A 15,904-nucleotide genomic window follows, 5' to 3' on the forward strand; every position below is an offset into this window, starting at 1 on the left:
TTTTACATATTTCCCTTTTGAGACTCGTAGATAACTTCTATTAGTTGGTTGAATTATGCCTAGTGGAGTAGTTAAAAAGTTAGCAATATCTTTCCCACTAGCATGTAATATGCGCAATACACGAGATACATGTTTTCTTCTTTTTCTAATTCTTTCTAAAACAATATAATTATAATAAATAGAAGATTTCAATAACTAAATTTTTGTTGTATATTAAGCAATAAACTTTATTGGTTTTCGAACAGAAATTTCTATTATTAATATCAATATAATTAATATCGGTGTCAACTTGGCCAATAGATAATTCTATAGCAAAACTCTCATTGTCGATGTTATTATTACCGGCCCTGCATCATGTGTAGTATACTATTTTTTCCCCTCTATTTTCTAACTATTTTTGAAATGCAGTGAACTTTAATGATAAATAGAGGACCCTGTATAAGCCAAGCCTCCAAATAGAAAATCCCATCATTAATAACAGCATTATTAATACTATCCTTGCACTAACCAATGAACTTTAATGATAGCTGAGCAAAAACTTCTCTTACTAATACCAGCAACATTAATACCAGCATCCATATAAACTTTATACGAGTGCCATCATGCATATACTCTCACCATGAATTCCAGCATTACTAATATTAGTCCTATACGATGGGTGGGATACTATTTTTTCTCTTTTTTTCCAATTATTCTTGAAATATAGTATAACAATATCACAAATTATAATAAATAGAAGGTTTCAATAAATAAGTTTCTATTGCATATTAAGTAATAAAATTTAATGAAACAAGCAAAAACTTTTAATATTAACATTAGTGTCATTAAAATCAGCATCAACATGGCCAATAGCAAACTCTACATAAGCTGAACCTCCATGCTGAAACTCCCGTTAGTAATACCAACTGTGCATGATATGAAGTATATGATTTTTTCTCCAATTCCCAACTATTATCGAAATGCAATGAACTTTAATGGTAGTCGAGAAGAAACCTCCATCATTACGCTGGTGTCATTAAGATCCGTATTTACCTAGTTAATAGAGACTATGCACAAGCTGAGCCTCTATGTAGAAACTTTCATCATTAATACCGGTTACTAATACTAGCTTTGCACAAAAAAATGAACTTTGATAATGGTAAAGCAAAAACTCCTGTAATTAATACTAGCATCATTAACGCCAGCATTTACATAATGAATGAAAAACTTTGTAAAAGAGCCTTCATATATAAACTCACATCATCAATATTGACATTATTAATATCGATCCTACATGATGTATAGTAGTTTCTTCTTTTTCCAACTATTTTTGAGGTGCAATCTGATAATGCAACAAATTATAATAAATAGAAGACTACAATAAATAAATTTTTATTGCATATTAAGTAATAAAATTTAATGATAGCCGACTGAAAACTCGTGTTATCTATATAAGTTGAACATCCATGTAGAAACTCTCATTGTTACTTTTAAGCGTCATTATATGCCTTTACGATTTTTTTTCTTTAATGATGGCCAAGGAGAAAGCCTTGTCATTATGCCAACATTATTAATATTAGCATGCACAAATAAAGGATTCTGCACAAGTTGAGCCTTTATGTAGAAACTCCTATCATTAATACGACATTACTATTACTAGCCTTGCACCAAGTAATGAATTTTGATGATAGCCAAGCAAAAACTCCTACTACTAATACTAGCATTTTTAATATCAGCATCCACATGATGAATGAATAACTTCATAATGAAACGAGTTCCAGCCGTCTAGATAAAGTTCTCCTTTCTGATTGGATATCAAATCAAAGTTGGGTTAGGTTTCAGCCATGATATTAAAAGCATGTGATCCGCAAACATATTTAATTATGACATAAAATGTTCATATCAAGTAAAAGATTAAGTGCAGATTTTGTGTGCTGGATTACATAGATCCTTACAAAATCCATAACAAAAAAAATTAAGCATTTGAATTTCCTCAAAGGTTCCACAGGGACAGCAATTCCGCGAGGAAGTTGAAATAGACTTATCCCCGGTATATTCAAATTTCAATTACCCAGAAAATTAGCCCAAAAGATTTGCTTCCTATTCCCAAAAAACAGTTACTTATTTTTTTTCCTCGTCTGATAGCATCATTAGCTAAAATCCAATCGAGTGATGTTCCTACGTTACCAGAAGAAAAAGACTGCAACCAACAGGATTCCGAGTTATCCGAGGATAATAATTCCAGAAAGGATAGACACATTCCCCAACCAAACAGGGCTGAAAAATATGGAAATTCTTGCAACAGCTGGACGCTAGGAGAATTCCAATATGTTTTAGTAACAACATTCAGTAAAAGTAGAGAAGTAATCTTTAATTGAGGTTTGAGAAACTTAGAGCAAGGTCCAAAAGTCATTAGCTGTTATCAAGCAAATCAATTAGCAAATATAGTTTCTTTTATTAACAATAGTTTATATCGCAGCTAAAATCACAAAATATAGTTTCTTCATTTCAAAGAATTAGCAAATCAATTATCCAATACCTGACCAAGTACTCATCCTTCCTTCCTTTTTCGGCTCCTTGTCGATATTTCAATGAGAAAAACAATGAGAAGGTAACTAAAAAATAATTCAGTAGCACAAGATACAAAAAAATGAGAAAATAGGTATAGAATATTTGGATAAATCAAACGGATCCTGCATATGCGCCTATAGACAGCAAAGAAACACCTCACTAGTGCACATATTATGCAGCCCACGCCATATAAAACAAATTGGATCCTCCTTTTGAGGAAAAGGATCGTCCTCCTCCCATTCTGATAACTGGGATAGGAGGAAGCCTCCCTGAATTCAGAGTCGGTGGGAGTCAAACCAATCTCAATGGCACCTCCCCTAGCGACTCTACTAACTCAACTAGTTGGCATCCTCGCAATTCAATGACCGAGCTGAGGAACCAACAGGCCACATTTTGAGCTGCGACAGTATGAAATCATGACGATGATTAAAAATCATGATATAGCCGTCTAACATTAAGGGCAGCATATTATCACGCATAAATGGTAAAATTATCACCACAGTCATCTTACTTAGACCACATGTTTCACTAGTTCCTATTGTAAAACACAAAACAATCTTTGAAGGCAAGAGCAGTTGTAGAAGGATCAATGAGATCGAAAGAAACAAGCCAAAATCCAATAAAGGAATACCAATGATGCCTTTCTTCTAAAGCTCAAGACAAATGGCTCGATAGGAGGCATGCAGCAGTACAGTTCCCTCAGACACTTTGTTGAACTGATTGTGTTTTAATGCCAAACATGGTCAACCATCTGTAGTTGCTGCTGCACATGATCCTGAAGAAGAAGCACCAACACAAGAATCAAGAGACAAAACGCTAAAAAAGCTCTGTTATATCAAACTAGAAAATGACATAAAACAAAAATGAACAGGATACCACATCACCAACGATGTCAAAAAGTTCAATCCAAAAAAAAAAAGTTCAATCCAATATTATAACTGCAATTACATAACCATCAGAGTCACAAAGTAACAAAATTGGTAGCAAATAAAGTAAAAGGTAACAAGTTGTTAACTCACAGAAATATAGTATTAGCAACAGAAAAATCTCATGTTCATGTCAGATAACACATTTATCAAATCTGCAGAATGGCCTTGATCATGAAATACAACTTGAGAATTATATAAACCGGTAATGGATGTGGAAAAAGATATTATAGAAAAACACAAGGAATTTCTTAAACAAATTGCATGAAAAAAAAAAACAAAAGAGTAAGATAACAGTCTTGCCATTAAATATTGAACATTTTACTAGATAGAAAGTCCATGACAAGCCATTCGAACTAAAGTTCTACATCTTTCGATCATGATCTAGAAAACAGAAATTCGCCAGATCTTAAAAAAGCACATATGAAGTCTTCTACTTATGGATCAAGTGAATGCAATTAGGGGCATCCACAGGTTAGGTTCGTATAGAGTTTGGCCCTATCCATACCCAAACCTAAAATGTGTTAGATCCAAATCCAAACACAATCCTCTATACCCACCCACCCCCTATTTTTTGGGGGAGGGGGGCGGGGGCTAATTAGCTGGGTATTTAGTAAGTTATCAGCCCCCACTGACACCCTAAATGCAATATCAATGGTTTTAATGGCACTGCAAATGATTTTGCTAAGACCTATCATTTAAAAGGTAGTCAGAATGTGTATTTTCATCTTTGATTTCTGATAATATATGCTTGTTTTAAGATGCGTAAATCATGATCAACAGTGTTGACTTTCAATTCATATTTCCATAATACATTTAGCACACTAACATACACTGTCATACATTTCTTTGCTCAATTTGATGCAAAACTAATAACTTTTTCTTTAGTTTTTGGGCACTTAATTGCAAGCTATAATCAATTGTTTGGATCATCAGTTTCAATAATTAATCATCAACATCCATTTGAAACCTAGTGTTACAGATTTAATGGAAATTCTTTGTCCAACTCGAAATATAAAGCTACCGGAGCTGTTTATTTTCCAATTGAGAATCCAGTAAAAAGAAAGTTTAGCATTAAAAATTCCCATGCCCATATAAACAATTATGATTTTGCACAAAAAGCATACATCCTAGAAAACACTTAGGATGAAAATTATAATTAACTCATTCCCAGTCAGATCCAAAAGCAATTGAAGACATGCTTGTTCTATCCAAGTAATTACACTCTACTAAAAATTTGTCATTAACTCTTCCACATCCCCCCCGCCCCCCACCAAAAAAACAAAAAAAAAAACATGGAGGTGGCCAACAAGTTTGAAGGCAAAGCCTAATAGGCTTAGACACAAAACCAACTGGATGCATTCAAGCTCTAACATTGATTTAAGCAACATCCTGAAGAAGTCCTTTATTATAAATGCATTTTTCAAGAACACTATGGCTCCTTGCCAAAATGAAGTCCATGTTACAAGTATATTTCATGCTCAGATGTTAGGTTTTCTCTTTTTCCTCCTTTCTCCATGTTCTGCTTCATCTCTTCTTTATTAGTATTAGAATAAAGAGAATGATTGAAGAGATGATATCATCACCTGAAAGACTTTTAATAGCCTGAACAAGATCGAACCAACCTCATCCAAGCAGAATCATAATGAAATGACAATTACAACTGGTCCACCCACCACTCCGATCAGTTATTTTTATATCGATCAAGTTTAGTAGTGAATGCCCCTCTTCAGTAAATACTAGTCTAAGGTCCAACACTGGACTGTTTATGACACTACCAGTTGGAATTGGCCAACACAGATAGTATCACCCAGTTTTCGTTCCATATTCCATGTTTTGACAAATGGAATCTAAAGACATATCTGGTTATGATTATTTTTTAATTGTCAGAAAAAGATCACTTTCGTTGATCAGACCATATGATAATGCTTCAGCCATTTATAGACTTCATATTAATAATGAGTATTTATAGCAGATCTTATGGGATCTTTTGATATAAACTAAACCATTATAGAACGGATGTTAATGTGCTCTTCCAATTACTTATATGATTTTGCTTTATGTAATTGTATTCCTATGACCACAACATGCTTGAATGAATGAATGTTCATGCCAATTTCATTTATCCTAATATTGAAACTCTTACAACAACATTAGTATATGTTTACATACCAATTTAAATTAAATGATTACATTTTAGTAGCATTCAGACTCCAAATTGGCCTATGATTGTTGGTAAAACTTAGGATGGTCGATGTCAGGTTGAAGATCGTGTATATTTGCTAAAGAGTCAATCCTTTCATAAAGTGACTATGGTTTAATGTTGCACTTTATGACTGAATTCATCTTGACATCAACTGATAGGGTTATATTTGTCATTGTAGTCCATGAATGATACATATACAAACACTTTCTGCATATATATGTGGATTGCACATTGTATATAGGCAGATATCACACTTGACTCTCTTGTAGATTGTAAACGACCATTATCAACTTTAGGCTTGCTCAAATATAACATACTCAGATTATATTACAATAGGGAGCACTCTTGAAAACTAAGATTCAGTTACTAAATAAGGCTAGATTTAAACTGGAGAAAAAAAAACAAATTACCCTTTAGCCCTTTCTCTGGACTCGCAGAAATTCTGCCCTATCCAAATGAGCTAGGAAAACAAAATCAAAATCATTGCTATTATTCAAGTCCCTTTCCATCAACATTGGGTGCTTTTAAGCTCAAACATAAGTCAGGTTCCAGTGGACTAGGCAGCCTTTTAGAGATAAATATCACTATCATTTTTCATTTTATTTGTCATTATTTTTGTTTTCTGCAATAGAGATTGCAGTTGTTTAAATGATCGTAGCCATCACATTCATATAACATTTTGGAAATAAAAAGAAAAAGAATCATTCAAATGTCAGCAAATGGAATAGTTAAAGTGATCAAAACTATGTACATTTTCTGACATATATCTATCACCCAATTTTGAGTCTATGGATCAAAGGTAGGAGTGGGAGCATGCAATGCACAAACAAAGACAGCAATTTGCAGAAAGAAGTTACTAATCATTAGGTTCAGAGTAATATAAATGTATTAAACATGAAGGCAAGTGAGTTGGCATATTCTATAACCTCTTTCAATATTTTTATTTCTGAGGTACTTATTTATTGTTGTAGCTTGAAGGTTAGGAGAGATGTGGCAAAATGCCAAAGGGAACAAAGAGAAAACAGGAGCTAGTCCTAAAAATAAGAAGACCAATGTCTCTTAGTAGGAAGACCAATTTATCTCTTAGAGAGCCAGGACATTGAAGGAGAAACATCAACATGAACCACAACCATAAACATCAAGACTCATCCCAACTATCTTGTGTCGGCATACATCAACATGAACAATAGTATATATTATTTGCTTGTGAAAGCAGAAATATCTAAGGAGTTTGGTCACGGCTACAAGTGGGATGAGAATAAGCGAAGGAAGTAGGAATAATGGTAGATAAACTTGAAAGACATAATTCTTATGTGGATACTATGTGCTATAGGTGAATAGGTATTAAGTACGTATTATAGGATGAGATGAAATAACGGATATACAGTGCACAAAACTGGAGAAAGTTAATAAGCAAGTTTTGGAAGAGAATGATGAATTATTGCTAAGAATTCTCAGGGGAAAATAATATTTATATGTGGTGGTTTAAATGGTGAAATACGGAGCAGCAGAGGATACGAGGTGTATGTTGGAGAAGGCTGAATGCCAAAAAGCAATAATATATGTAATATTTGAGTTTCTCATTGGCATTAACTTTGACCTAAATCGTCAAAATTAGTTTATCAAGCAGTGGGCTATAGCTAATAAGTAGGAATCACCCAAGCACAACAAAAAAAGGTGGAGAATTCAGAGGCAACTGAAACAAAAGAATAAAAAAAAAGAGCTTAGGTCCAAAACAAAAGGTCTACATCTGTGAAGCTAGGAGATGGAAAAACAAAGGGAGTAAAAAACAAAGGAGCAGGATTTAGAGGGAAAAAAGGAAAAGTTTAAAGGAGGGATGATCCATATAGGAGCAAATAGCAGAAGTATTGTTAACGAACAGCTCTGAAATAATAAATTAACAATTTCCATCAAAAAATGTCTAAATAGTAATAATATCAAATATGCACTTGTGGCCAACAGCTATTAGCTGGTTGCCACCACTCACCTAAAAACTTGCTGTTGGGTGGGGTCCAAGGTTCAAATCCTGGTGGTGGCATATTACCACCATACTGCCCGAAATATTTACCAAAAAATACTGCAACTTATAGTGATCCATATAGGAGGTTGGTTTCAAAGCAAGATTAGAAATACTCTTGAGTGTCAACTAGATAAAGGAATAGAAAACTAGAGTGTTTCATTGAATTAAGGGTGTTAGGATGGACAATCAAGGGGCAAAATACATATGGACTGTCAGGCAAGGGGATACAAATAGGTGAATGACTAGAGCTATTTCCATATGGAAAAGGGAAAAGATTGAACGAAATCGAAGACAATGCTTCTCTAAGTTGAGTGCAATCCCTTCATTTTAGATACCCTAAGCTGCATCAATAAGATTACCTAGTAAAATCCTTTATGTGGTTATTTTATGAGTTATATGAATGAGATTCTTTAACATTAAAGAAACTCTGGAGGAAAAGATGGACTTATAGGCAGCGTCGCATTGGCATGGACACAAGAACTAGACTCGAACCCATGTCCAAGTATCTGATCTGGCAAGAAGGAGCAAATGAGATAAGGAAATGTTAAAAAAAAATACTTTTGATTAAAATTTAAAGAAATATGATATTATATTATACAAAAGAAAAGTTTTGACAGTTATTATTTGTTTAAGATCTTCAAATATACATGTTTTATTCAAAGTTCCTAACTAGTATAAGGTTTTAGAGAAATGGCATATTGTAAAGTCAATTTAACACCTACATTCTTGATCAATCTCTGAAAAGAATAAAAAATAATCACTTCTAGTGATATTATAGCAGGTCAAACTCATTGTTCAAAGAGACCAACTATTTACCAATTTTAAAGGTTGCAACATGGGGAGCGTAATCAACCCATTGATTGGGGCTAGCACGGAAAGGATGTCTTGGGGAGATCATGTGTCCCCTCCCCCCCCCCCCCCCCTCCCCTTTCCTTTTTTCCTCAAGTAAATATGATTTTGGTTGACTGCATTGGTTGTATGCACCTAAGTTTCCCCCCAATGTGCCCAAAAGAAAAATGAAAATAACAAAAGTGATAAGAATAGGAGTGTCTTATGTGTACAAATTCAGATACATCCCGGCATGTATCTTTCTTGGTAATACAAGGAGGTTAACTCTCCAATGTACTACACATACTTGCTCTTTAAGAATACTAAATTAGCAACAAAGTCACAGAAGTCACTTGTCCAGCCATTAAAGTGTTTTCCTACTTTGCTTGTAAGTAAATAGCTATTTTTATTAATAAGTCTATTTGATTTGTAATTTTTTGAAGAAATAATAAAACATAGTTTCTAATCAGAAATTCCATATTTTAAATTACTGTTGGACAAAAGACATCAAATGAAAACCATTTCAGGTCTTTGTACCTCATACTTGTCTAATTCAGAACTTCTACGCAGGTTTTGGTATTGAATCTAACTCAAGTGAGTGTGGAAGAGGTTGTGACTAGAAGGCTCGCAAGGGCCACCATCTGGGTGCTTGCATATAGGTGAATGATTTTGACAACCTCGTCAAAGAAGCTTTCATCAGGCAGCAGGTTGAAGGCAGCTCTTATGTATTGGACTAGGAAACCTTGATGTAGCGCCATTGGTCAAAGAATACATAATGAGTGGTTACCGGACAGTTTAAATCAGATTTGAAAATGATGTAGTCATTATAGATCACTTTTGTTTGTCTGATTGCTATTTCAAAGAGAAAGTAACAAATAGAATAGAAGATAAGAAAAATAAGGGGAAGAAGTTAGAAGTAATGATGGTAGAAGAGAATTTATTTTGCATTGATTATCACTGAACTTGTTAGACGATGTTCTCTCTATCCTTTTATAGCCAAATACACAATAAGACTTGATCACTAGCCCCTTATTCAACTAGGAAAATAGGATACTTTCAGAGTTCAGACTTTCTAAAAATAGCAAATTTCATATCTCTATACAATCTAACATAGAAAGCCATCAAAATCAATTTGAGAAAATTACTAGCAACTTAGGTTCAAACTCACTATAAAGTTGTAAGAAGGTACAAAATATAGCACTTTTCCCCTTATGTAGAGGATTTGTTCGGTTCAAAGATAGTGAGGAATATAACCCCTTTATCCTGCCTTATTGCAATTTATCCCACCAAACGACATTTCCACCTCAGACTGACATGTATTAGACTCCTATAAATATTTCCATTTTATACCCTTGGACGTGGACACGACGTCCTTGTTTGCAAGTATGATATAGTAGATTTTTCTTAACAAGCCAATTTCACATAACTTGAATGCTCTCAATAGTTTTCAAGTTCATGATTTCACTGAAGAAGGTTAAAGTCCAATAGCATGTCCTGTATAAAAATAGGATTGCCTAAAATCACCGACCACTTAAGGTGACATCAATGCACCCAAAAATCTTAACAGTTTAGTTCCAAAGGATTTTCCACTGGAGGTAGATTACTCCAGATGCCATGAATAATTCCCTAAAAATGCACATGGACTTGGGGGATTGAAGCTTGCTGCATCCCAAAGTCCATATGAAATGAGAAGAAATAGATGACAACCAGAATAGTGCTTCTCATTCCAGCACATCAAATAGGGTGGGCTTTACATGTATCACTCTAGCAATTCAATAACTAATCGACATCGGAAAATGTTCAAATGCCTGCTAATCAAATAGAAGAAGACCACCAAAATATTCAACAAGCACTTTCAATAAAGAAAAAAGTAAATCAGAACTGACCTTTAGTTTTCTTGGCCTTAGATGAACATCCAGCAGCCATCGCATTTCCATGGCCACAAGTCAAGATGACCTTAGATCCTGTACTCGAACTCCCCATGCACCGAATATTGCCAATCTCACAAGCATCAAAGTTCTCGCCATCCAATGCACCATCTTCATCCCCATCTTCGCCTTGCATCACTGATTGCATGCAGTTGATCCGGTCATCACAGCGCACATTGCACGAATTTATGATGTGAGCACCAAGAAGGTTCCCCTGGGTTGCATTAGAAACCAAATCCCCACCCATTCTCGCTGCCCTGTAATAAGGGAAGGCCCCAATCTCTCCTTCTATCCTTCCCCTTATATCGACAAGCAAGCACCTAAGCCTTGCCACCTCTGCCTCCAGAGCTACTTGGCCCTGCAGCCTCTTCATCAGCTGCTGATTGAGCGCCCTCAATTGGACAATCTCATCCTCCAGCGAGGCCGTCTGAGCCTTCTTCTTCTCGCGGTACTTCCGGACAGCCTCTCGGTTGCCAATTGGCCTCTTCTTTGATGAGCTCTTCTCGGCGGACTCGGAAGAAGTCTCCTCGGAAGGAGCCGAGAGGATCCTGGTGTGGGCATGGAAGCAGGTGTGGGTGTGCGAGAGGTCTCCCCCCGGAGGATTACAGGTGTGGGTGTGGGTGCAAGAGTGGCGGGGCATGTCCTTGACGCTCTCGTCGAAGAAGCCATCTATCCAGCAGTTGCCGGGCATCTGGTCCCCGACATCAGGGCCCGGGAACACTTCCGGGTTCGGGAAGTCGAGGTCCAAGTTGTCCATGGCCCAATTGGGCAGCAGAATTCTTATTTCAGAGGGAATTGGAAGCCGCACAATTCAAGAAAGGGCCGAAAGAATGTAAAAATTTGGATTTGGGGAACAATCCAGATGGAAAAAGAGAAATCTTGCTTACCAGAACCAGAGAAGGAGACCTCAATTCGATTGAAGACAACGGATTTTTCGAAGAAGAAATCTGAGAACAATGGAATCCTAGAAACAACCCGGACCAAGAATGGGAAAGTCGCGATTTTAATGGATCCCTCGTTGACGGGAGATAGAGTAGAGGGCTTGGAGGGCACGCACGAGTCTGCGACGGGTATTCGCGGCCATTAAGAAGGCTTCTCGAATAGAGGCCGGCATAGAGACGCAGAGAGAAGAAGGGAGGCTGCCATGGAAGGGAGGGGAATTCCTGGTAAGAACCGAGCAAGAATATCCATCTATTCGGATGGACTGGGACCCATTGGATATTAAAAAAAAAAAAATCGCAGGGAGAAGTGGGAATTAAATGGGGGGGGGGGGGGGGGGGAGAGTCTCCAGGGGAGATTAGGATCGTTGCCTGGAGATAGAAGTAGACCCCTAGCCGCCTTCCTTCCAAGATTACTCATATAGTAACCCGTTTGTTACTGGTGAATCGTGACAGCTGACAGCGTCCACCACGACACGATGAGCACATTTCATGCTCCAAAATTTTGATTTTTTATTTTTTATAAGACTGTTGCACACGTAGACCTAGCTTAAGTATAACCAACTCAGTCAAGATACAAAAATATAGTGAATCGTGACAGCTGACAGCGTCCGCCACGACACGATGAGCACATTTGATGCTCCAAAATTTTGATTTTTTGTTTTTTATAAGACGGCCGCTCCGGTAAACTAGCATAAATATAACCAACTCAGCCAAGATACAAAATGTGGCCTAAAAAAAGGTACAACATCTGTCCGTGTTCATGAGACCTCTACAGAATGATGGGCAGTAAAGAAGGCAACTTAGTCAGTCGCTCTATTCGTCTCCCGATATACATGAACCATCTAAAAGGAGTCACAGTCTCGCACCATGCGTTGTATATCGCTAAGAAGAGGATGACCGTCAGTCTGTCGCACAACATTCCGAATCCAATCAATCATCATGGTAGAATCTCCTTTCAGGATAATCTCACCAGCCCTTAGAACATACCTTGCATGTGTGATATCCTCTCATGCCGCACTGAGCTTCGCTCCTGTAACTGTCGTATCATAGATGTATCACCTTTCTGCAGCAGTCAGCCGAAAATTGTGATCGCGGATTATGAACCCCACCCCATCTCTGTCTTCGTATAGTATCGTCGAAGTTCATCTTGAGGTGACCAGGGGATGGGTTCCTAAAATTCCTTCAATTCCTTCCCAAGATGATGAATGGTAACAGGCAATTACTACGTTGCTTTCTTATAATATTTTATATCACTAACTCCCTCCGCTTTGAAGCTGAATTGGACTTGCAATTTGCTGAATTGAGGCTTGAGAAGCAATTTCAGGGAATTTTTTTTAACACATTTGGGCTTCTAAAGTTGGGATGTGCTTGATTGTAATATGGTCAGCGGCAGTTTTCTTTTTCAAAGTCAAGTCGGATTACAGAAATTCTGATACCACTTCTTAATCTAGTATGGGGTGATGCAGAGAAATCAGTATTAATCAAAGTCAAGTGACACTAGTAAGAGGATATGTAAATATATCAATGCCTCTATAAGACAAAATTTGAGTTGGATATGTATTAAGACATTTTTGGCGGAAAATTACTTGGGCTGCGGTTACCATGTAAACCTACATTAGTTCTAAGGCACCTTCTTAATAATCAAACTGCTTGTTGTGATCATTGCCCAACTGCTGCAAGGGATGTTGACCACTTACTGATTCATTGTCCGCTGGCAAGAAACACCAAGCAACTTTTACAACGCACAATCTTATGCTCCTAGCCTGGCTCTATTGGAATTCTCGTCAGATCATCATCAACTGATGATGAAGAGGGTGGCAATGGCTCATGCATGTCTCAGAACCGAATAGTATTCTAGTCCATAGTCACTGATGTGAAGCAAAATTCAGCAAAGTTTGCTTAGTTTCTTAGATTTCGGGTTTTTACGAGCCACCGACAACTTTATAGCTTCGCTCCCTCCGTGAGGTGTCGCAAAGCTAAATTTTGATGGTTCAGTTCGAGATCATGGAGAGGGAGCAGGCTTCATCTTTAGAGATTGCAATGGTCAGATGATTTATGTTGGGGCTAAAAGTTTCATGCTTCTTCTTAAAGATGGCTATACATCATCTTAATATCAAATAGCTATGGATGGAGGAGATGCTGCAACAGTGATCAGTTGGATTAAATCACTCTACTTCAGGATATATATCCGGGAGCTTACAGAAGCCTTTCAATTCTTCTACGTTGGTCATACTCTTCTGGAAACCAAACAGCCAGTGGTGTGGCTTGTCAGGCACATGACAAGTGTCAGCTAACTTGATTGGCTATTGACTTGATGCAAATAGATATGATTCAAGCAATCAGTTTGTTATAATAAAGTAATTATTTTACATGACTAAATTGGAGCCCTAGGTGCTGATATTTTCTCCATAATTTGGAGTATTTTCAGTTGAAGAATTTGTTGTTCAAGTAGAAGCCGTGTCCACTGAAGGTCCTCAAGAAAAATATTGTACATTTTTGTTTTTTTTTTGTCTTTTCTGAAAGAAAGAGAGGAGTAACGCTAACATTGTACCACTTTACAAAGCAAACTGGTTGTTCAAAAATTGGTAATACCTTAAGATGTAACTCCGATTTAGTGGATTCAGATTTATGTATGTATTGATTCTTATCCTGCCTCTCAAGATGATTTTTGTTTGAAATTAATTATTTTAGTTAATAATCCAAATGCATTAATTTCAGTGGAATTCACATACATACACTGATTGTAATGTGTCATGGAGAAACAAGACTATAGAATATATGGCAATTACCCATTGTAGCCTGGAGTTCAAATATTTGGTTGTAGATTGGCAATTCAATTGAACTTTGAAACCCATTTTTCCCCATGTACAAGAATTGTCTAAATTGCTTGACTTGCTAGGAAGATTCAAAACATACATTTTTATGTGGGTGTGTATTCAAGATTTTGGCCATCCAACAAGATATAGATTGCTCTTTCTTTAATCAAACAAACTCCAACATGAATGGCAAATAGTATTTGATAGGATTGGCTATACATATTTATTGGCCCCTGATCCGGTCCAATCGAGCCTAGTTTCTCTCTCTCTCTCTCTCTCTCTCTCTCTCTCTCTCTCTCTCTCTCTATATATATATATATATATATATATATATGTATGTATGTGTGTGTGTGTGTATGTATGTATGTATGTATGTGTGTGTGTGTGTGTGTGTGTGTGTGTGTGTGTATTATATGCAAATCATTCTAAACTAGAAAGGTTATCACTGTTTGCATGTTGAAACTTGCAGAGAGATCCAGTAAGATGATATTTTGGAAAAACAAGGAGACTAGTACAAGTAGCTAGCAAGCTATCTGACTTCAATGAGTATTAGACTGTCAACTTTGATTCCAACATACATGAAAAATGATGAGAAAAGGTCCAAATGCATGTGTTACTATGATAGATGTTGGGTTCTTGCGTTGGAAAGTTAGTCACCAGAACCTGTATCTTAACATTAATAAGAATGAGTTTGCAGGCAAAGACTAATCTTTAAAAATGAAAATTGGATGATTCCTTTTTTTTTTCTCTGCAAAATGATAATCAATCATGCATTGCATGAGTTGATATTCACATACAAAAAACAATCCAAGGTGGGAAAAGGGAATTCTTAGACATGGCATTGGATAATAGATCACAATTCTCCATCAAATGTACTTTTTTTTTTTTTGATACAATCCATCAAATGTTCTTTGAGTTCTTACTTTTGAATTAACAATTGCATGGCATATGCCAAATAGTTCACAATGTTTTCTTAGTTTTTAATATCATTAGGCCAGGTGGAATCTTGGTTGTGCTTTCTTTTTTTTTTTCCTCTCAAAGAAGCCAGTACACAGACCCAGTCAGCAAAGGTTCCCAATGCAAGGAGTGCCAGTTAGAAAATGCTCCTCAAAGGCTCAAACCATCTTTTGGTGGCATTTTTATTGGCCTGCTCTTTTAAATCTCATGAGGATTCCTCCCTATAAACTTATGATTACAAACCTATCCAGCCCATGTCTTCTCACTCTCATAATACCTCTACGATTCCTCCCACTTAAAAAATATGATTCCAAACCTATTTGCTTTACACCCTTTTTGCAATGTCGAGGAGAAGCAAAAAATCTGCATGCCCTGCTCCATTTCTTCCTGTATTTGGATTCCTCTCTTCTCTCTCGTATATATTATGCTTACTGTCGATTTATTCCATGACAATTAAAAGCTTTTCAGATCAAATGGTTGGTTTATACAAACTACCAGTCCCTTAGAGAGTTTGACCTCTTCTCTTCTATCCCACACTCCCTTTGCTTGGCCAAAAATCATGCTTTTGTTAAGCATTTGTCATACTAAATTTCAGTTCTTTCAAGATGCCACTTCTCTTGTGAATACGAAGAAGTTGAGTTGCATTGAGGACTTTTATTTAATATATATGATCTCGATTTCTCTATTTTGCGTTCGAGCTTTTCTTTTATTGCATATATGATATATCAATAA

General features: G+C 36.4%; 1 protein-coding gene across 2 annotated transcripts; it reads right to left on the bottom strand.

Moving 5' to 3' along the window:
* Window positions 1–2,973: 2,973 nt before the first annotated feature.
* LOC103707462 (basic leucine zipper 23-like) lies at window positions 2,974–11,785 on the bottom strand. 2 transcript variants are annotated; one of them, XM_088718997.2, is made up of 3 exons: window positions 11,346–11,688; window positions 10,417–11,237; window positions 2,974–3,325 (listed from the first exon to the last, which is right to left on the bottom strand). In XM_088718997.2, exons 2-3 carry the CDS (start codon window positions 11,213–11,215, stop codon window positions 3,294–3,296), a joined length of 831 nt encoding a protein of 276 aa, XP_088575123.2. In that variant the 5' UTR covers window positions 11,216–11,237; window positions 11,346–11,688; the 3' UTR covers window positions 2,974–3,293. The 2 variants fall into 2 exon arrangements, with proteins under 2 accessions (XP_088575123.2, XP_038973920.3); XM_039117992.3 differs by having other exon boundaries at window positions 10,417–11,785.
* Between the last annotated feature and the right edge of the window lie 4,119 nt (window positions 11,786–15,904).

This window comes from Phoenix dactylifera, chromosome 3, assembly GCF_051530095.1.
Source record: "Phoenix dactylifera cultivar Ajwa chromosome 3, Ajwa_hap1_PhDact_Kaust_v1.1, whole genome shotgun sequence".
In the NCBI taxonomy this organism is placed as follows: Eukaryota; Viridiplantae; Streptophyta; class Magnoliopsida; order Arecales; family Arecaceae; genus Phoenix; species Phoenix dactylifera.

Excerpts from the sequence above, each read along its gene's own strand:
- LOC103707462 (XM_039117992.3), bottom strand. The coding sequence starts at position 11,215 with ATGGACAACTTGGACCTCGACTTCCCGAACCCGGAAGTGTTCCCGGGC. Across the intron at positions 3,326-10,416 it reads TAAGGCCAAGAAAACTAAAG|GATCATGTGCAGCAGCAACT; the intron begins GTCAGTTCTGAT and ends CTTCTTCTTCAG.